Source organism: Pieris rapae, chromosome Z (assembly GCF_905147795.1).
Source record: "Pieris rapae chromosome Z, ilPieRapa1.1, whole genome shotgun sequence".
Classification (NCBI taxonomy): domain Eukaryota; kingdom Metazoa; phylum Arthropoda; class Insecta; order Lepidoptera; family Pieridae; genus Pieris; species Pieris rapae.
Window position 1 is genome coordinate 8,397,991 of NC_059534.1, and position 23,431 is coordinate 8,421,421.

General features: G+C 33.9%; 1 protein-coding gene across 3 annotated transcripts in view; it reads right to left on the bottom strand.

Moving 5' to 3' along the window:
- LOC110998163 (protein NDRG3) overlaps positions 1 to 23,431 on the bottom strand; it is a 36,757-nt gene that overhangs the window by 5,871 nt on the left and 7,455 nt on the right. For all 3 annotated transcript variants that reach the window (XM_022266652.2, XM_022266653.2, XM_022266654.2), the window contains 4 exons: positions 19,157 to 19,274; positions 2,695 to 2,836; positions 1,305 to 1,451; positions 171 to 416 (listed from right to left, as the gene is read on the bottom strand). In XM_022266652.2, the coding sequence (XP_022122344.1) occupies positions 171 to 416; positions 1,305 to 1,451; positions 2,695 to 2,836; positions 19,157 to 19,274 (653 nt within the window). The remainder of the gene's footprint in view (positions 1 to 170; positions 417 to 1,304; positions 1,452 to 2,694; positions 2,837 to 19,156; positions 19,275 to 23,431) is intronic.

The window sequence follows — 23,431 nt, forward strand, 5'->3', positions numbered from 1 at the left end:
GAACACACACAAAAAATTTCGTCTAAATCGGTCCAGTCGTTTAGGAGGAGTTCAGTCACATACACACGCACACAAGAAATATATATATTAAGATAAAGAGTTTACACTGTACTTCCAAACAAAATTATTAGTAAGAAATCTGTATTTAGACTTAAATCATCATTACATACCTTCATCCAAGCAGACATAGAAGGTTCAAGGCGGCTGTTAAACGTGACCGTAGCGTCTACAAAAGGCGACAAGGCACCAACTATATTCAAGACAGGTATCTGCATGGTCGCACTTTCACGAGACAGACGCAAATCCTGCCTCTTCCCAAAAACATCTATGAACATCGCCACGTTTACTGGATTCGGAAGGTTTGCGAACTGGTATCGATACTTCGACACTACATTTTGATTACATTCCTCCGGTATCTGTAGAACAATTTTTCTATTTTATTAAACTTTAATTATCATGTAACTTCTAATTCCTTCGCATTAATATTCCGTTATTTTTTCTACAGAGTAATGTTTTACCAGTGAATTTGTGATCTAATTGACTGAACTAATAAGCAAAGTCTTTTAGTCATCCAAACGGCCGTAAATCATTACCCTGTATCAAACCGGGTTTGCACAACTGGTTAACCATTGAGCATTGAGCTCGTACACAGAAAAAATTAAATAATTCTTAGTAAAAAATGAAAAAGGCTCATAAAATGCTTTGCCTGTAAATCGCTCAGCAATCGAATATCGATTATAAATTGCGCAAGCTGCAGTGTTCGGTAGAATAATTAACAATGTTCGCAAATGTCGCAATATACTTCAAACTAATTTAAAGTTAGTGTAAAAGATAGGTTAGTATAGCTATGCAAGAAACATTCAGTAAAAAATAAGTACATATTTAATTATTAGGATCACAAGGACACGATGTTACAGCGCTCGCTGCGTAATTTTAATAATACACTTTTGGTATTATTTATTTGCTGAATGTTTTGCCACGTCAGAAAAAATAAACACATTACAATTATCAATACGGCAGAAAATTTCGCTTATAACATAAATATATAAATAATAATACATACATATATCGCAAGCAAGTGCTTTAACATATACATAATATGTTAAAATCCATAATCCACCAATCAAAACCACTTCAACAAAACATACATAGCATATTATTTTTTACAGTAATTTACTTCTTTATTATTTATTCCCTGGAGTGGCGCACGATTGTAGCGCGACTCATATTGTATAAAAGCAATCGCAACTCGGCCTATTAGCATACAGTTTATATAAAACGCATCGCAAAAGTTAAATACTAACTCTTCCGAAGTGGTGCCAGAGTAGGAATTCAACAGCGGACTCGCACATGCCTCGCCTGCGCATCATTCGGCACGTCATTTTAAAATAGGCCCAGTCCAGCCAACCTAGCTGTGTCGATGTACAGTTGATCAGCGCCAGGCCCTCCATCTGAAACCGTCGAGTTCATCTCATAAACTTGCATTAATTCCCTATTTCGCAAGCTTATTCTAGTTAAAGAATGTTCTCTCATTCTTTTGTTTATTTGCGAAATGACACGAGAACGACAAGGAGCAATGATTCATATGTACAAACAGCTCCTAGGGCGTTTTAAAAAGTGTGAAACTTTGAAAAATCCCGTAGTACTTCCGTGTATTATTTGTTTTCAGAAAAATCCTTTATATCTAGAATTTAGATTGTACTGTAGATATCTATCCAAGTATATTAATGTTGCCGTCTCTTATTCATAAAAGCTAAATTAGTATAATTGCATTAATATTTCGTCTCATTCTGTTAAATCGAATTTAGGCTATGAAAAAAGAGCGTTATTACGACTACAAACACAACTAACAAAAAGCATAGTCAAAATTATTTTACAATTTGTATGGTTGACCATAGACATTGTCTTTTACGAACTCTCTTAGGCTTACATAGCCATGATATAAAGAATGAATGCACTATTCTCTTTTATTTTTACCAAACGAATATTTATTGCAATTCAAAGGCACCATAGACATTATCAACACAACTCACAATGCAGTCTAAACAAAGACTTGCCGATATAGATTTCCATGGCAATACAATATTCAATTTAACAATGAAACAAACAAGCGATATAACCATACATTGCTATTAGTCAATAATACATATCAATTTCATATGTGCCGGTAATAATTACACGAGCCATGTAACCACTAACCATCTCATTGTTCGACAAACACTGTTCATACCTACATACTATAGAATCGATTTCGTTTACTCTTTTGTTAATTGGAGCAAGTACGTCGCAAGACCTCTACTTCAATTGACCCCATTCTTCGCGCTTACATACCATACATATTATCAAAATAACGTGAATATATACATTTTTTTTTAATCTTGTCTGCAGAATAATCTTTAAGCCTTATTGAAAATGTATTAGCAGTATCGAAGACATAAAGCCATTAAATATAAGATTATTTTATAAACACCACCACTTTGTGGAACCAGCTGCCGACTGAAGTATTTCCGAACCAATTCGACTTAGGGTCCTTCAAGAAAAGAGCGTACCAATTCTTAAAAGGCCGGCAACGCCCTCGCGAGCCCTCTGGCATTGAGAGTGTCCATGGGCGGCGGTATCACTTAAAATCAGGTGAGCCTCTTGCCCGTTTGCCCCCTGTTCTATAAAAAAAAATCTAAATCATATTTTTCATACCTTCGTTGGGTTGTTTATAGCGTATCGAGCGAGGATATTAGCACCAGCTCCGACTCCCAAACCGATGAATGTTTTAAAACCAAACCGGGCTTGAACATATTTTATTTGACTTGCGAGCTCATCCAGCGTTGGGTAAGTGTAACTGAAACAAAGCGTCACAAATTACAACTCCACTTATCAGAATTAATTGGAGCTAGGTACGACGTCAAGTGTATCTCGTAAAGGAAAGCTTTTTCTTCAAAAAATGTTGGCAGTTATAAAATATAAATCTCTTATACTTATTATCTCTATTATACTTGAGAACCTTAGTCGCTTCACGTTCTTTTCCTATTACTTGGATTGCAGGTTTTCTTACAATAATAACGAACTGTGGTAGATAGATGGTTTATTTATGTTTTTGCAATAATATAAAGGGAGAAACTGATAGTCGCCCTTTTGCAGTTAAACACGAAAATTTATTTAAATATTTATTGTCGCTTAGTGAACGTTCGAGTTTATTATTCGTACTGTTACGTAAGACTGCGGCAGCAAACGCTGTACATAGGGATAACCTAATTCGTTTAAGTTACGAAGATTTCTGATAGCACACAAGTTTAAGTTCATGTAATAGACGTTAATTACAGCATCGAAAGTTCCCTTACAACATTGATTGCGAAGAATATTCTATACGATGTGAATAGAATTTCAAATTACGTGATCTAATTTTGATCAAAGCTATACGTTTTGAATAAATAGCTAAAGTGTTTGTTATTCAATAAGGAGTGACCTAAAATCAAGACCCGGACTATTGTTCATAAGGTGTTGTTTTAAAATGACATAACTTAATTGAAACGCGATGTTCGTTGTTCCGTTGCTAGGTTGATATAGACGACGGGGATCATTGTGTTAAACAAAAGAGCCCAGGGATCAAAGTCTGCACGTAACTAGTACCATCAAGTATTGAGCCGGTTACATAACACTGCGGTACCAAACACGAACAACCCTAGTTTTGTTCGGGGTTAGGGCTGACGAAGGACGGTTAATGAAACTAGAAGATATCAATATATAATCGGTAAAAGCAGAACTATCTAAGCCGTACTATGTATGTATTGAACACAGTACAGCTATACTTTTATACTTATATAATAAAGAGAAACCGTTGTGTAATTGTAACGAACATTAATTTAAAGAAACCCGCGACTAGCCGATTTTTTTTTGATGCAATACAATACAAACAAAATACGCATTAATAGAAAACAGAATAGTCAAAGCTTAAAGGTAATTAAACATTTCAAATTCATAATGTATGACCACCCATTGTATTATTTATTGAACAGGGATCGAACGCGCGATCTCCGTCTAGGCTTATCACTGTTAAGTTTAGTAGAATCTTTTTTTACCATGTAAAAGTCATAATGATTATAGTTTTTAGTTCAAACCTTAAATAATTAAGCTAAAATAATATATAACTCTAGCTGAATTCTTTTATATACGTAAGCTCGTACAGCTACAGATAATTTAATGCTGAATACGATTTTTTTCTGAATTGAACAGCTTGTTTTTATTATCGTTTGTGTGGTATAAATTTAAACAGTAACAGTGTGAAGCGTCAGTGAAATTATTTTAATAAAATAAATCTTATTTCCACTTTTCAGTGCACGGAACGTTAGCATTGGCCAAAAGAGTGATTCCTTAGAGAAATCAAATTGATGATTTATGTATTTGTATAATCGTTATTTTACCGTACGTTCCTTACGTACATATTTTTTCTGTCTCGTCTTAGGTTTTGGGATTTAACACAAGTTAAGTTACAGACTACACGGTGTTTTGACAATGTAAATTTTACTGGATCTGTCATTCCACTGTTAGGAACGTTTCATATGCCTTTTCGAACCACGATTATCACTATAATCTGCTTTCATAAGTTATGTTATTTGTTGAATTTCTCCCTAGGGATTTTGGTTGATTGGGACGGCTCGGAGTCTGGCCCGCGTACCCACCCATAAAGGCCCCGAATGGTATTTAGTAGAACACAAAAAATACAAAAATTTTTTAACGAGAGTGATAAGATTTCAAAATTTAGCCTTATTGGAGAATATATCAACTAAACTATTTAAATACATACACTACATATTTCCAAATATTAGTTAATATACGTAAGACGAGAAAGTAAACAGCAACTTCTAATTTGATTTATACTAAAAGGGTTAACTTTTTTACTTTTAATATAATATACGCCTCAGAATAGGGAAATCCGGAATGGTGCCACGTGTTCTTGATCACGTTTGAGGGAACGGGACTGAGTAGGCAGAGATGAACAATGTAAGGCGGTAGTCAATTCGTATATAACTATTAAGTGGCTTGGAAATTACTTATTAAATTCCATTTATAAAATGTTATATAAACGAAATGTCAGATTGACAATTGACATTAGCCTGACTGACTTAAATTTTTCTCGTGTTAAGCACTGCACTGATGCTGTTGTACTGTGTACTTTCAAGAAATAGGGATTAGCGGGCAGAACAAATTTGTATATTAAGAAACACACATAAATATTAGACTAAGACCTAAGGTTGTAACAATGTATTCATACGCGAAGCCCTGCCTAACTAATCACTTATTATTGTCCAGTGCTGTCCGCGTGAAATTTTATGTTATTAATTTAGTACGTAGTGGTTTAGTGTGCGTTATAACAGCCTGTACTCAATTGTCTTTGAACGTTCAATTTACTTCATGACAAAACTTAACATATAATTTTGACCCTTTATATATGATTACTGAAGTTTAAAATTATGTTTTATATGTTGTATATATGTTGCATATGATATTGACAAAATCCATTTTTAGTAATTTATCAAAGGATCAAATATAAAAAAATCGTAGCTGAAAACAAGGGCTGACCTACAAAGAGTACAAAATTACCTCGCGTAAATTAGCCGTTATAAGTGAAACGAAAAATTTGGGTTATTTTAACAACAAATTTAAAATAAGGACTTTACGTACCCGATAAATTCAGTTCATTGAATATGCTAGTAGTAATTGTATCAAATATTAATCGGCAAAATTGAAATTAACCAGTAACATTCTAAATATGATTTAGGAGAGGCAAAATGATTTCAATAAGTGAAGAATCTGAAGTTTTTATCTTTTATGGCGAATCGAAGACGACCCACCTACATAAGCTTCATTATAGCCTTTCTCTTCCATACAATTCCTATAGCCTTTCCGTTCTGTTTACACCGAAACAGTATTGTTACGCCCTTTAGTGATTTCAAAATTCGAACATTTTTTTATCTAGTCTAGTAGTTTTTTGTATCTTTCCATAAGTAATTTGATGATTCCTAATGTAAATAATTAGTAATTATTATTAATAATAAATTCAGCTTAAAGACTTTACAATGAAAAATCCCGGTTTGTCATTTGTGTTTATTTCATTGAGAATTTATGGGTTCATTTGTGACATACGAAAAACTACCTAATGCGGCGAAAAAAATTAATACCAGGTTTTATTTATTGACTAATAGAATACCTGTTGCCGTTATATGTATAAAAAAAGTAGGTGCGTACAAATTACACAATTTTATCAGTAGTGAAACTTCTTTGTAAATTAATGATTACTAAGGTAAAAGCCCCAATAGATGAGCATATATATATATATATGTATATGATCACTCTATGTATATGTATATCTATATTCACACTGTACACGTGCTGAGGATAATATACATAAATAAAATATCTGCGTTTAATGCACAAAACGTTGAGACAGAATTTCCATCTAAAGCTCTAATATGTAACTACTAAAGGAATACATTAACCAATAGCGTGTATTTTTTCTCGATCTCCCTTTCTCACTCACTCTCAATCGGTCTCAATCTCTCTCTCCCTTTTCTTCGACAAAAACGCTGCACATCTTCGTGACGTTTCATCCGCAAAAATGTTACCCTCATGCACCTTAAAAAGTTTCACTTCAATAAATCACGGACATTATTCAATGAACAAACAAAATTCCCCCAAAATACAGGGTCACTGACATCTTTAAAAAAGGTGTATAATAAAAATGTATGGCTAATTTCTAACCCTCGGGTCGTATTCAGAACAATGAATTTTCTTTTACGCAATTTGTACTTGCGTAGGACGTAACAAAAGCAAGTCTTATACAAAAATGTATCAAAAACTAATAGAATTTTGATATACGGGGATATAGGAATAGTATGGCATTATACTATTCCTTATTTATTAAAAATTTGGCTTCTTTTAACAACGAATTTGAAACAAGGACTTTACGTAAACGATACATTCAGCTTATTGAATATGCTAGTATCAATTATATCAAACACTCAACAACAAAATATTAATTATTAGTAACATTCGAAATATGATATAGGACAGGAAAAGTGATTTCAATAAATGAAGAATCCGAAGTTTTTTTCTTTTTTGGCGTAGAAATAATATTTTATTAATGATAAAATAAATCAGTGGCGCTACAACCTCTTTAAGTCTTGGCCTCAGATTTCTGAATCTGTGAATGATCATCTTTAAATCTAATAGGCATGTAGGTGATCAGCATCCAGTGCCTGACACACGTCGTCGACTTTTTAAGACATGTCGGTTTCCTCACGATGTTTTCCTTCACCGTTCGAGGAAATGTTGAATGCGCACATAGAAAGAAAGTCCATTGATGTACAGCTGGGGATCGAACCTCAGGTATGAGAGTCGCACGCTGAAGCCACTAGGCCAACACCATTTTTGTTAATGATAAAAAAACTTAAAATAATATTAACCTTTTTAGAGTTTTTATTATTTATTAAATATACATAATAAGCTTGTTAGGGGTTTTCGCGTTGGATGAAGTTAATTAAAACACAATGTAATATTTTGACACTCAAGGCCCATAAAAGTTTGTTACGCTAATATGTTATTTTACCTTGATAGAAGCTTCCCAAAGCTCGGCACACTGATACATTGGTAAAAGAACCACAATATACAATGTTTAATATTCCTACACTTATAGGCAAACATGGCATACTATGATCGTTTTCTTTATGCAGAATTGTTTTAAGTTACTATCTAAGTTAATGTTATATTATAATCTACACCATACATACATTTTCGGGAAACGCTAGACACAAAGCCTTCTGCCTAAGACGCCAGGCTGTCGCGACATTCAGCTATAAATGCAGTTTATTCACCTATCATGGGGGAGTTAGAGTTTAGGCGGCTTAACTTTTTCTGAAGAGTAGATCTTAAATGAAAGAAATTGTAAATTAACGGTGTTCATAGAAAATGATATGATTTCTGATAGTTATTAGCGAAAATCATATACACGTAGTCCAAAGGTATTGGACCTTTATATGATTATGAGAAATGTTTAAATATACAGAACCAAATTGTGGGCGTAGAAAACATAGGATCGTAATATTTTATTAATGATAAAAAACTATTAAAATAATGTTGACGTTTTTATAGTTCTCATTATTATTTACAGACTTCATCTGCTTTATGCTGGACCAGTTTAATCTGGCTCTGATTTTACTAAAATAAAAAACCATTTTAGCAAAATCACTGACCTGTCTCTGGCGTACACGGACGGACGGAACGAAACAAAAGCATACGTTAGTTAAAAGTCAAGAACACTAATTAATTACGAATATAACAATTTAATATTGTTACGAAGACGGGTCAACTGCAATGTTTTTAGATTTTACCACTACTTAGAGAACTTTTCAGCAGGCTGAAATATGATTTATGACCGTTTCGGGAGAGGGTCAATCACATATTAGAAAATCGAAATTTACGTAATGTTGCCGTAGTTTTCAGGAGGCTGAAAGATTTTTTCAGTTGGTTTCAGAACACGTATAGACGAATGGTACACTTTTCAGCAGACCCGTTTTCAGGCGTTTTCAGGCCTGGTTATACCCCTGTGAAGAAGGAATATTCTAGAGCGAATTTTCTAGGTGTGGGACAAGCACTGTTTGATACGCGAAAGAGAGAAAAAATAAGAACCTTCTCGAAGCTAGACCGAGAACTCTAGAACGCCGTACGACAAGCACGTAGCAGTGTGCGAAAGAGATAGCAAGTACGCGCGTTCTAGAATTAGGCGATCGCTACTCAGTAGCGTTCCCGCCTAGAAAGTTCTCGTAAACATCGGAAACATCGTTCGAGATTCTTCCTAGGGATATATAAGCGAGCCAAAACGCGACCACTCAGTTCAGTTTTGAATGCGATTCCAAGCGATAAACAGCGAAGAGAAAAAGTGCGATTAAGTGATACCAGTGATAAAGTACTGAGTGATTTAAGTGATTAGTGACAGTGTTTCATTGTGTGTGTTATTAGTGCTTTTCGGTGCGTAATTTCCAGATATTAGTGTAAACGAATTCCTCATAGATTTTATTAAAATAAACCCTTGAAGAAATCGACGGCAGTTTCTATCCGATCCCCTAGCTCGTAACAATATATATGAAAATAAAGATAGAAGTTTCAATTTGTGTACACAAAGCATTAATCAAAAAATACTAATTTATCTTTCCATCTAATCGCGCAGACACCGGTCGCCCCGCCGTTGTATAAATAATTAACCAACAAATGATTCCCTAAAGTGCTTCGGGTATAAACGATCATCAAGTCAAGAGTTCGATGCTAAAAATCGATTATAAGTGTCATTTCGATAAGTGTCAAAACAGCTTGAAGTTTGGATGGATGCCACATATATAGCAAAATTCGCTCAAAATCTGTTTGTAATAAACAAAACGGCATTCAAATTTTTTTTCCGGGCTTAATATGATCATAATTACTCCTGCGTTTTTTTTTTATAGAACCGGGAGCAAACGGGCAGGAGGCTCACCTGATGTTAAGTGATACCGCCGCCCATGGACACTCTCAATGCTGGAGGGCTCGCGAGTGCGTTGCCGACCTTTTAAGAATTGGTACGCTCTTTTCTTGAAGGACCCTAAGTCGAATTGGTTCGGAAATACTTCAGTCGGCAGCTGGTTCCACAAAGTGGTGGTGCGCGGCAAAAACTGCCTAAAAAAACGCGCAGTTGTGGAACGGTGGACGTCGAGGTGATACGGGTGGAATTTCGTATTCTGCCTCGCCGTCCGACCAAGTCATGATTCTCACGGGTTTGGAAGATATAGATCGAACTATGTAGAGATATATCACTAGCAGTGCAGCAGGGCCTTCCAGTGACGTGACTTACAGCAATGAAGAACAATGTCAATATACCTAGTTCATTTTTAACGACTAAAAAAATGAATAAATGGAAGTCACAAACTGGTGGTAAGTTTTTAAATGTTTTAATGAACTTTGTTGTCTTTGAATCTGGACCAAATGCTCAACTAGGCCGTTAGTTCTGACTTATAAAAGGATTTTATTAAACATTATTTTTAATGAATAGAAGTATTTTACTATTCATAATTTTTAATAAGTGTTTAACACTCACTAAGCTTAGCAGTCTTTTGCAGAGGCACTGAAGAGCTTTTTAAGATTTCCCTTTCTCTTAAGACTTTTAGCAAATTTCTCAAATTCAAGTCCAATAAAATATTTTCGTGTGCTTTTTTGAGAACGATTTTCGTACATTAGTATATTAAAGTACTAGAACTATTTAAATCTAATCATCAATTTTTCCTTTGTTAATTTAAATATTTCTCTGACCACTTAGATCCAGCTAGGCTAATGCTAGCTTATTGTGACCTAAAGATGCAAAGCTCTAATGACAATGGCATGGCGTTCTGAGCCTACTAATATCATAGAAGTATATGAGATTTTTAAAAAAATCAAGAAAATTTATTGATTTCATAAGATATCAAAATAAGTAACGCCAGGCTTTAACAGGGAAATCTAGGGCAACAGACAAGTACAAATTAAATGTCACATAGGTGAAGGCAGGAAGGCTTTCTTCTTCATATTCGATATTTTTCTTTCATTACGTTTTCATATTAATTAACATTAAAAATATTATTTAGGTGGTCTATTTATAAAAAAAGTTTAACCCTTATTTTGTAGGATCGACTTTCTTCCCAAATGCTGTACTTTCGAATCCTGGCTGAGCCCTAATAGATTTCTTGCTCTGCCCGCAATCACAATTTGAATATACGTGAAGACATTTCGTGTGGAAACTGGTAAGTATATAAAACATTTTTATTTCATATAAAAATTCACAGCGTGTGCAACAAAAATTAACAAGGAATACAGAAATCTGAAGATAACCGGAACAAGGGAAGGAACAACAATATAAACTATAGCTTTTAAATGCATAATTAATATAATACGTTGTTTCAGCTTCTTGCAACGACCATATCGACCGCGAACAGCTAATCAAAGCGTCGTACTCAAAGGAACGCTCTACATAATACATGAGTTGTTCATATGTTTACTTTTATCCTCGACTTGTGAACTTGCTATCCGAGGATGTTTTAATATTATAATTCTTAAGATTTATAATATTAAAAAAAAAATATATAGATTATACAATACTTTCATAGGAATGCCATATAAATAAATACCGTTTGCCCCCTGTTCTATAAAAAAAAATTAACCGCTTAGGATTAGACTTGTTTATTATAACATAAATTCATCAATATCCTAAACATACGTCTTGTTCTGTAACGTACCTGATGTTTACGATGCGACATCGAACACGGGTTAAGGGGAAACTATGGTGAAACGCGAAAACCGACTAAAAGGGAAAAATGGCTAATTTTGACTCACCAAATCCAAATATTACATACACACGCGCGAGTTGAAACACACCCAAACTAAAATTATTTACACGCTTAAGCATCAAATACTTAACTTACTATTTTACGCGTATTTGTATCTTTATTGTCGTATCATATATTTCGTTAAATAAAAGTTACGTTGCCATTTTTACGTTATTTGCGTTTTTTTTTTGTCTTTTCTATTTAGTTATTCTAAAATACGAGGATGCCCAATTGCCAATATAAACTACATTCATACTTTGTATAACAATTTACGAAGATTAATACAGGCTGACCAAGGAAATGTCAAGTTCGCCGGGTAATCTCAATTATTTAACAAAATTATTCTTATGGGATTCCTGTGAAAGAATTGTATCATCGATATTATTTTTTTTTTTTAATATTATAAAACCGAATTTATAGCATATAAAAAAAGAAAATCTATAGAACTGTTTCGGTAACAGTGTTATGCAAATTTAACAGAATTCTACATAATAAAAATTGACATATGACTATTATTATCTCTATTCAATTACGTCCATCAATTTGCAGCAGCGCGACACGGGACACTCACACGCACACAATGCACCTGCACATCTACAATGTATACGTATATACTAAAGCTTCAAATGGTGAATGTTTATGATGTACCTACAGTAACGATTTCAGCATAACTGAGTATTCATACAACGTAATTACTTGCTTCATCGCTACGAAAAAGGATCGAAGGTTACGTCGTTAGACGACGTCATTAATATAAAATCACTTTTTGAGGCATCCAATTATTGAGTCAATCATTGATAAAAGGTAACGACTAATCCGCACAGCGGTCGAGTCTTAACAATTTTGCCGCAAAACGGAGAACTGGATAAAACATCGCACGAGAACAAAACAATATTTTTAATTGCTAGATGCTTCAGCAATTGAGTTAAAGTGGTGTTATTTTGTTAAAGTAATTGCAATGGACAATAAACGACTATACAGTATGTCTCGGATAACTTGCAGAGAACTAATTTGCCAGCTCTGTTAAAGTTGATCTTACGAAGCCTGGAAAAATATACCTACGTTCATGTTAATTAGGTACATTAACGCATGCGATCTTTAATCAACTAGAGATTAAATAAAGACTAAGAAATCTAGAAACTTACATTAAAAAAGTTTTTTAATTTTGTTACTTATGTTAACTGGCAGTTGCACACATTGTTCGTTATTATAATTGTAGTAACGAAACGATTAGCAACTTACTACGGATACAGTTTTGTTTGTTATGATAGCCTAGGTGGTTAGTGTTTTTCACGCCTGAGATGGGTGCAAGCCCCTGTTCAAAAATGTACACACATAATACAGTCAAGATTTTGTTGCGTTAATACAAACTGGGTGTTAACTAAAAACGTCTTAAAATGTGCGAGTTTGGTCTTTAATTACCATAATTAAAGTAATTTATTTAACCGATTTAATAATAAATGAATAAGGAAAAGTTTTTAAAACATGAAATAATAGACAACAGAAATAGGCTACATGGTACATAAATTTAGGAAGACAGTACCGGCGTGCCTTTCAAAAAAATCAATATAACTCACACGCCCCGATTCACTCGCTCTCTCAAGGACACCGGTCAAAGAATACATTTTATTGTTTATTAAATCGTGCGTCGGGGAAACTATGTTACTTCTAAGAGTTACGTTAAAACTGTTATTAGGTTTTTACAATTACGGGAAGTAAGAAACGATTCGACTAAAATTACGAACAAAAACAATAAAGCGAAAAGAAATATTACAAAAAAAAACATCATCAGCAGCTAAACCTTATTTTTACCTTGAGCAAGTTATAATTGCTCAAATCGATAGAACAACATTGCACAGCATGGTTTAAGAACCCAGGTGTTGGGTGACGCGCGCCAGGCACTAGGCTAACGCAGCTCTTAAAATGCAAATACAGAAAACCAAATTTACAAACAAAATTTACTTATCTGGTACTGAATATTGTTGATATTTATTATTGACATCTATTGATGCCATTAAGAGACATAGTTCGTTCGATACATTAATTTTGATATTGAGCATTAAGAGTGTATTCAATTACACTAATATATTAATTTTGTTACAATGTATGTACACCTATTTCTTTAAGGATATCATAATTTCACCATGCCTCCTGCTGATAGAGGACAAATCTTTGTTATTAATTTTTATTTTTTTTTTTATTACTCAAGATGTCATATGGAACATGGTGTAATGGTCGCAGCTCCTTACAAACATTGTGTAAAAAAACTTGGCGATTAAAAAGAGTGGCGGAGAGTTTAGTGCCAGTTCTTCTCTTCCGTTCTACGCCCTTGATTTGAGAACTGGCAGTAAATGTAAAATTGGAATAATTTAATGTATGTTTCTTTTTTTGACGTTCATAAGTGTACATTATGTTACCTATATGAATAAATGATATTTGATTTAATTTAAATAATTAATAAAAGTATTTCATTTATAAATTCTTCTTGACGTAATTAGTCAATCGTTCTTTATAACTAAAGTAATTTAAAAAAGCTCACTGTAAATCTAATCGAAAGCTCACTTGCGTCTTTCGGTCATCGTTCAGTTTGTATTAACATTTCATTAGACATAATTTAATCGAATCGTGAGTGTGGCTGGGAAGATATCTAACGTACTTTGAACATATCACTGAAGTCTGTATAACATGGACTTTATATGCTATAACGTTTCGTTTCACGTTACCAGCCTTTCAAATCTCCAACGCTTTTGTGATTGTCATATACGCCTCATTCATGTGTCCTATCTGCAGATATCGTTATCCCACGCGAATATTTTTATACATAAAATCTTTCTTACACATATAATAATCCTCCTACAACTCATCTACTGCAGTCAGAAGTCTGATTGCACGATGCGCTCTTGGGAAAGAAAAAAAACACATGTAATATCAAATACGGAAATCAGTTAATCAAAAATTATCGGAATTGATTAAATGTATTATTTATAAAAATACCATTTTTTGAAAGATCATCACCGAACATCGTACAATGATTGAGCTGGCATAGCAAGGTGTATGGATTGACGTTTAAGGCAATTTCTGCCACGCACCACCACGATGTCGAACCAATTGGACTTAGGTTCCTTCAAGAAAAGAGCGTACCGATTATTAAAAGGCCGGCAGCGCGCTTGTGAGCCTTCTGGCAGTGCGAGTGTCCATGGGCGGCGGTATCACTTAACATCAGGTGAGCCTCTTGCTCGTCTGCCTGTATAAAAAAGCCAAGAATAGTTTGAACCATATACAATAGCAAATTAATCATTTTTTTAATGTATAGAAACGTACTAAAGGCATCATATCATCCATTTTTTTATAACCTGTAGTTATAGGTAAAGTTATTTACAATAGCAACTCATGCAATTTCAAGTCGAGTTGATATTCAGCTTGTGTCGTTTGAAAAGCTCTCAAACGTCACAAACAAATTCGGACACAGCAGCACGGGAAATATTTGAGGCTGTTCCATTCCATATATTTAGAATGTACTCCACCCGTGTTAATGACGGGGCAAGCATGGTAAAACTCGTAGCAGTATTGTAGTAGTATATTTTAAACTATTATTATACTTTTAAAATTGTAGTAATTTATTATATTTAGGCGTTCATCTAAATAAATAAATCTATTTTTATATAAAAACTGTCGATATAGTTATTCATAGAAAATTAATAGCATCGCAACTATATAGCCGCTGCATTAATATTACGGTATTAAAAGAAAGTTGTGCTTATTAATATATTTGCCGAAGGGTCTATAAAATATGAAGCTGTTTCGTAAGGAATCTAGAATTTTCACAAGATGCATAGAAGCCCAAGGCTGTGTGTAATTCAAGTTACAATTTCGACTATAAAACTAACAAGTACTTTAGGGTACCTAATTTTAAATTAAATTTAAAGGTTTAATAAAAGAGAGGTTTTAGAAATTTAATATTTAAGATATTGTTGGAATTTGTTAAAAATCGTAGGGAAGTTTCATAAAAATCGATTTAATTGTTTTTCTGATATGTGTAGTATTTTTTGAACATTTTTAATATCAGGTAAAGAATGTCGAAATTATTGAAGTCGGATTTTTTTAAACTGTTAGACTTTCTATGGCCTATGATGCGTTTTAATTATTATGAACATCGAAATGTTCATAAATCTTAAACATACACATGATATAAACAAAGTAAAAATGCCTGTAAGCAATTTATAACAACGAAACTTACATACTAGCGTTGAATTCACTAACAATTGTGTGCGTTGTGCATTTGCAAATAGAAGTCCTGATATAAAAGTTTCTATTTACATACAGTTAGAAAATCGACCAATGACTATTGCGCTTTTGTTTTATAAAACTTCATCTAAGTACTGTTGGCATATTAATTTGATTTAAAACGTTTGCTGTTGACACATACTGTACTCCCACCCACATTCACCCCCCCCCCCCCACCGTCTGTATTAAACACAAGTCAATCAAATTAATGCACATAAATGTACACCATTTCACGTGAGCAATTTCAATTGATATCCATTGACATATTATTTTACATAGTAAAAATAAACTGTAAACTTACATACTACTTATGTACTTATTGACATATTAGGGGCATACCTATAAAAATCATCAAATCTATATCAAATGAGTTCCATTCGTGTCGCATATATACTTCTATTTGTCTATCACAGCCATACTGATACAAACAAAACCATACATTTAATTTATATTATTGCAAACGTAGACAAATTCCCAGACACATATTTAAATAATATTTAAAACAATAAAGCATGAAAATAAAAATTATAAGACCTATCTTTGTCAGATAACTCGAAGACTGCGCACTACAACAAAAATATTCCAAAGAAATATATAAATAATTATGAAATTTTAATTTAGAAAAACACCTTACACCTAACTTAATTGGGACGTCCAAAAAACGATAGAATATAAGTGATTGCTGCAAATACCTTACATTCTTAAACATGTATAGAGATCGCTTATTTTAGATAAAACCACCCGTTGCACCGTGTAATTTTGTGCAATGATGTGTTAATAATGGAATAATTAATGAATCTCTCACTTGACTGAACAGCCGTAGCTGTCTATCCCATTTGGGGGTTAATTGAACATCAATATGACGTTTATAAGTGCATGTCTGGATGAAAAACATTATTTAAATCGCACACGTGTACAAGGCTTTGATGCTGTTAAACATGCTCAGTTAAGCTGTGAACTAAAACAGCTTCAGTTAAAAATTATGTCACGATTAAACTAACGATGACACGTTCAATAGCTGCATGCAAGTAGGAAAAGGTATCCTATATAACTTACATATGTTCAAATTTGATGAATATATTGTCATATATTTTCATGTATATACCATATTCAGTATTTTGTCTTATATGTAGCTGTAGGAGTACGAAATAAATAAATGAATACCATTAACACATTGAGTTCCGATGACATTAATAATTGCTTCAATTACTACAAGAATGTCGAAGCGTGCAATTGCAACGGACAAAACATTCGTGGCATTTAACATCATTCATCGCAAAATATTTGTGGCTTGTGTGTTTATGAGTAAATTAATTTTGATTTTGATTTAATCATATGCAGATACAATGCGACAAAATATTTTGTAATCTGAAATACTGAACTTGCGTTGTGAGACATGAAAATGGATACGAACTCATAACGTGCACTTAATCTTTTTATTAATAATGCAACAGATGGCAAACGGGCGGGACGCTCATCTTAAGTGATATTGCCCATGGTCACTCACACATAGCCAAAAGGCTCTCAAGTTGTCGGCCTATTAAACATTGGTACGCTCTTTTCTTGAAGGACTTCTTTTTGCGAAGGTTCGCGATCATAATGGCTAATTTAATTTTGGATGCCGCGCTTCTAAACAATAACTTGGTGCTTTGACCAAACCATTGTCACAAGTTTTTCAACCAGGACGTACATCTGGGGCCAGGTCTCCTTCTAACTGCCACTTTGCCTTGTATGATTAGTTGAAGGAGCTCGTATTCTTTGGAGTTACGTAACTCAAGTTTCCTTCTCTTAACCGTCACAAGCACTTCAGCAGACCAGAGTAGAGCAGACTGCTCTTCTGAAGGACGTTAAGTGGAATTGCTTTGGAAATACTTTAGAGGGCATACATAGAGGTGTCGCAGCAAAAACTTAAGAAACGCTCAGCTGTAGAACAACGTACATCGACGTGATACGGGTGGAATTTCCGATGATGGAACTCATCTGCAGGTATTCATTCAATCAACTCCTCTGAATACTCTCAATGGTAAATGCGGTAGAAGATGTAGAGTGACCCCACATCTCTATCCCCAAGGGATCAAACTGCTCGAAGAGGGTTCGAACCGCACTTCGTTGAATAGTCAAGATCGAGTAGCAGTACTCCATTTGGGGCCAACTTTACGCTTTATAAAGTTGCAAGCGGTGGACCGTAGTGAAGCATCGTCTTGCCTAGCTGAGCACACCAAGCTTTTGGGAGGAAAATTTAGCCTTTTACCCTAAATGACTACGAAACTGAACGTCGTTCGATATAAAATTGTAGAAAAATATCATTTTGCAAAGCCAAAAATCTAGTAAAATCACTCATTCTCATGATTATAAAGTCGTCTTTCAGTTATCCATTTGTATAAAAACATCTCAGCAAAATGCGTTACATTCATGTTGCAAATATGTATGTCAGCATACCACTCTGAGTAATTAAATCAAAGTCATTTTAAACGATGGCTGTAATTATGGGAGGTGCATTTCGCATGAATCGCAGAGAAATGGTTAGATATTATCTGTTTGAGCATTTCACTAAGTAAAAAATCATTGATCTCTGAAATTGCAAGTACAATAATTCAATATTGAAGACATATTTAAAAGACATTAACAATCAAAACACGATTTTATATTTATTTTACAAAGTAAATTGTCATTTATAACTTTGAAAAAATTACTCTAGAAATTTTTTAATAAAAATTTTATACTTAATGCAATCACAGACCTTATATACTATATGTCAAGTTGTTACGATTTGACATACATCTTCAACAATAAATAAATTCTAAAGTATCAGATTCAATTTTTTTATAGAACAGCGGGCAAAACGGGCAGGAGGCTCACCTGATGTTAAGTAATACCGCCGCCCATAGACTTTCTCAATGCCAGAGGGCTCGCGAGTGCGTTGCCGGCCTTTTTAGAATTGGTACGCTCTTTTCTTGAAGGACCCTATGTCGAATTGTATAAAATTATAAGTTTAAACTAAAAGATTAGAGCCAGATTAATTAAAAGAGCGACACGCAAAGTGTTTTCATTTCATACGTGCGAGTGCATCAACGTTGAAAGATTCGCCTACATACAGTTAGTGTATATAAAGTGGCACTGAACAACGGGAAAAAATATTAAAAATGCATGTTCCAAGCGACATTTGCTGCGTCATATGCTCCCTGACAATATTGTAAGAATATATTCTAACCGTTTCGCAACTCGTCCAGTTCTTCACTAGGTTAAACATTTATCTCCTGAAATTCTACGCTCTATTTGTTGCTCACATACAGAAGAGAAATATTATTATGGCCTGGTAAGGTATGAGTAAAATATCTATACTATACGGTTACTCTTTCCCGGACGGAAGACCTTTAAAACATACTAAAAATAGCGCAGATAGCCTGTAAATCTACCTGTGAATGCCTGTGTGATCCTGAGAGGGGTTATAGTTTATACAATTAATGTATGCCCAATGTAAAAAAAAATGTACTCACTTTTCCGGCAGAGTCGCAGCACCTTCCTCTTGGCCAGGTGCATTCATGTGGTAGACACAGAAGTTGTCCAAAATATCTTGCATGTCTTCATGATTAAAAAATGACTCGAAACTTAAATCTGTAAAAAAGTCTTGTTTTAATAAAGTATATACTAAATACCTATGCATGGAGTATAGTGTAGTTTATAGTCTACGCGCATAAAGTACAAAATGGCGCTAAAATCGTACAATCGAGTGTGAATCAAAACGTTTATATTCACCGGCAAATGCGATTCAATTTAGGAACTAAACCGACCGGCATCTCAACTGGATCGTTAAAACAAAATAGCATACGTCTTGTGTTTTTATATTTTCGTATATGGGTAGGTCACGTTTTAGGGAACTGATATACATCCCAAATCATGTCGTTATGTAAATAGAATTATTTGCATATCAATCCATTTGAGCAGTGTTGGCCTAGTGGCTTCAGCGTGCGACACTCATATCTCAGGTCGTAGGTTCGATCCCGGCTGTGAACCAATGGAGTTTCTTTCTATGTGCGCATTAAACATTTGCTTGAACGGTGAAAGAAAACATCTAGGATAGAAAAAAGGTTGTAGCACCACTGATTTTTTAAAATCCATTTATTGCTATTTATTCCTTAAATTTCATTTCAGCAAAGAGTAAACAAAATAGCTTTTAGTATTGACATTGACGATAATATAAAATAAAAGAGTATTAACTTGCTTTTGTTTTATATTATCTAACCATAATATCTAATATCGACTTAGGGTCTTTCAATAAAAGAGCGTACCAATTCTTAAAATTCTTAAAAGGCTGAAAACGCACTCGCGAGCCCTCTGGCATTGAGTGTCCATAGGCGGCGGTATTACTTAACATCAGGTGAGCCTCCTGCCGGTTTGTCCCCTGTTCTATAAAAAAAAACTAACTCCATTTGATTAGCAAATATTGAAAATAGTGTTTTCAAAGGATCATTCCTAGAGCAATTGTATTGTAAACATTCATTATAGAATTGATATTACCCTATTATCGAGCAGTATTGTAGTGGTAAAGAGCACAATTGTCAACTCCTTTTTTGTAGGGAGACGTAACGAGAGAGCGAAGACAGCATGTCTTTAATCAAGTATTCACATTCGACAGTTAAAACATTTGTAGAGATTACATAGGCATTACAGTGTCAAGGTTGTTACAAAGTAGTGCCTTCTATGCGGACCTCATTTGTTTTATACGCCGAGTCCGTTAAAGCCACGGAGGCTATAAAACATCACGCTTAGGAACATAAAATTAAACAAAATAAAAGCGATATAGGTTAAATGAATTTCCACAGACTATATATAATTTAAGACACAAAGAGGTTTTTATTCTTATTAGGTCAACATGTTCAATTAATGGAAACCATTTGAGTGATACTCATAAACCTCTCAAAAGAGAGCTTTGAGTCCCACCTGAAAAATAAAATAATTAAACTTATTGCTACGTAATGGAAATCAATTGGGCTTGTAAAAAAAAATACGTTTCTTTTGGAACATAGGATCATCATGGTATCACTTATCCCACGTCATTTAATTCGAGCCTGTTGGCATCCCTACTCATCGACAAAGAAGACAGAGGGTGTTGGCCGAGAGAAAAAGCCGGCGGTGTAGTCTAAGTAGTAGCAGAACGTGTAACTCTCAGTTGTGAAGTCTGGAGTTCGAACCCCGGTTTAGCGAATGGATTTTCGTTTTAATAACATTTTAGAACTTAAAGTCGATGTTGACAAGCATCGGCAGGCACAGAAGACTGATTCGAATACGCAAAACTGTTTTGAAATGAAATGAAATGAAATCGTTTATTTGCTAAGATAGTGGTACAATTAGATACAATTATTATAAAAATCCGCACAGTCCGCCATATATAAATCGGCATGCAAATATCATTAACTTTATTATGTCACATAATAGAAGCATTTACAAAATGTCGTAATAATAGGAAAGTTAAGTTAATTAGAATTGGTGTTAAACTTATGATCTAGATACTCGCCCAAAAGCACCTTGCCTTTAAAAACCTAATCACCTTCCTCTTGTTACAGAGATTCAAGAGAACATATAGGAGTTATGCAGCTTACACCAAAACAATCGATTTCAATCAAAGATAAGAATTTGCAGTATCGCTGCGGGCAGAAATAGTTCGAACAAAAGGTAACTTAATACTAGGCTGGACTAGACAGTGGTAGACACACAATATACACTAATAGAATTAATCGAAGCTATTGATTGGGAAAGCGCATTCTCAATAACCGATGCTCTACGCCGTGGAATTACATTTATCTTTAAAAACTCATCAATACATGATATGCACTTAAAAGTAAACTTTTACTGAATTGAAATTTGATGACAATTTTACGATAACTTGTTTGTTGTTGTTACATAATATTGTCTATGGGTCAATTGCCAGCCATAAATCTGATGAAATTAAAATATAGAATTTTCTCAAAGCAGAATGAAAAAAATATGTATTTTTTAGTGAATTAAACATCTTATGCGTCGTATTTTAATATTATATAAAAACTGGTCGATTTTAATTATTTGTGCGTTTTACTTAAGTAACAAAAGTTTTAAAAACAATTAAATATTTGTAATTGATTTGTCAGGGCTTGAACTCAGGACGTCTCCCGGGCAGTGAATTAGCTGTAAAAGCCGCGTCATTACACAAACTTTTTCCACGGTAGCAGTTTTTTGTGTTCTCAACTTTTGTTCTCGATATACTTTTCGAAATTTCGTCTTTAGCTTTACTGTCGTAAGGATTCTTGAACATTGAGCTCTCAATGAAAGCAAGCGCCATTATACTTATGTTTGAATAAACGACAGAGAAAAAAAAAATATGTTTTTTGAAATGAAATCATTAACAATTAATTAAAAAATTAATTTGGCGCTCAATAGATAGTACTGATGACACCAGAGCTTGTGCTTTCCTCGCTCAACGAATAGGTATAGCAATAACAGGAAATGTTGCCAGCATTAAAAACTTCTCAACCAAATTTTTAAAATTAATTTAAATTTTTTTTAATCAATTTTTAATTAATATTTAACGTCAACGTAATTAGGGCCACAATAGTTGAATAATTTTCAGACTTGTGTAAATCTATTTTAGTCTGTAAGCCAACAATGTTGCCTTATCATAATAACAAAAATTATTCACATAATTGCGCTACATTGCCTTGATTAGAGAATTAATTAAATATTCGATGAATATAAGGGCTATACAAACTTTAGGATCGATCGTTTTCAGTATAATGAATGTATGTGAAACACGAAGGCATATGAAAGTGGGTCAGCATTGTAGAAAAACGTAAAATCTAGATTGCAAAAATAACTTAGAACTCCATTTTAATCGCAAACGCCCATTACAGTGACAATTAAAGGCCCGGGTTGTGAGTATCTTCAATTGCGCCGCACTATTGTAGAGATGTGAGAGATGCATCAACTTCTTCGAGGTCTTAAAAGTTGAAGTTTCGTCATATCAACATAATATGCCATATTAAGTAGCTGAACAGGCCGTTAGTTGTAATACGGGCAAGTAAGAAGCGCTTTAGACCTTGATAAGAAAATAATGTTCATGTCAACCTAACCTACTTAATACTCGTATTTTGCTATGAGCGCAGGAAATATTCTCATGAACGAGACGACCAAGAAATTGACTTTTTTGGTTAAAAAAAAATTGATTATTATTGATTAGTATTAAGTATTAAGCATTTGTTTGCAACTGTAATTTTACACCAAACAGGGGATGTATTTATTCATTGCAGTTATTTTAAAACCATATGTAACATTTTTTGGGGAAGCGTTTAACAACCTACAATTTGTCCCTTTATTATCTCTGAAACTACGTGGGAATCGTTATTATTAATACTTTCTGTTGCAGTTAATTGATTTTTTTAATCAGAATTTAACGTACTTTCTAACGATAAAATATCATCTTCCTTATATGCTTACTTACTTTGGATGGAACTTTGGAAGTGAGGATTGTTATGATTGATGCGAAAAAGTTTCTATAATTTACCTTTATGATAAGAAACCTAACACTGTCTCTGAGGACGCCTGAAGTCATATAATATATATAGGAAATTCCACTCAGTCCATGTTTGTGTTACGAAGGCATTCTGATATTTTTGCCAGATGTGGACTACCAAATTGTATTGGAGTAATATTGAATTTTCCTGATGGATGAAAAAAAAAAATTATTTGACTGAACCATTTTATCATCAAATTAGTAAGCAAGAACCTGTCCTTCTATTACA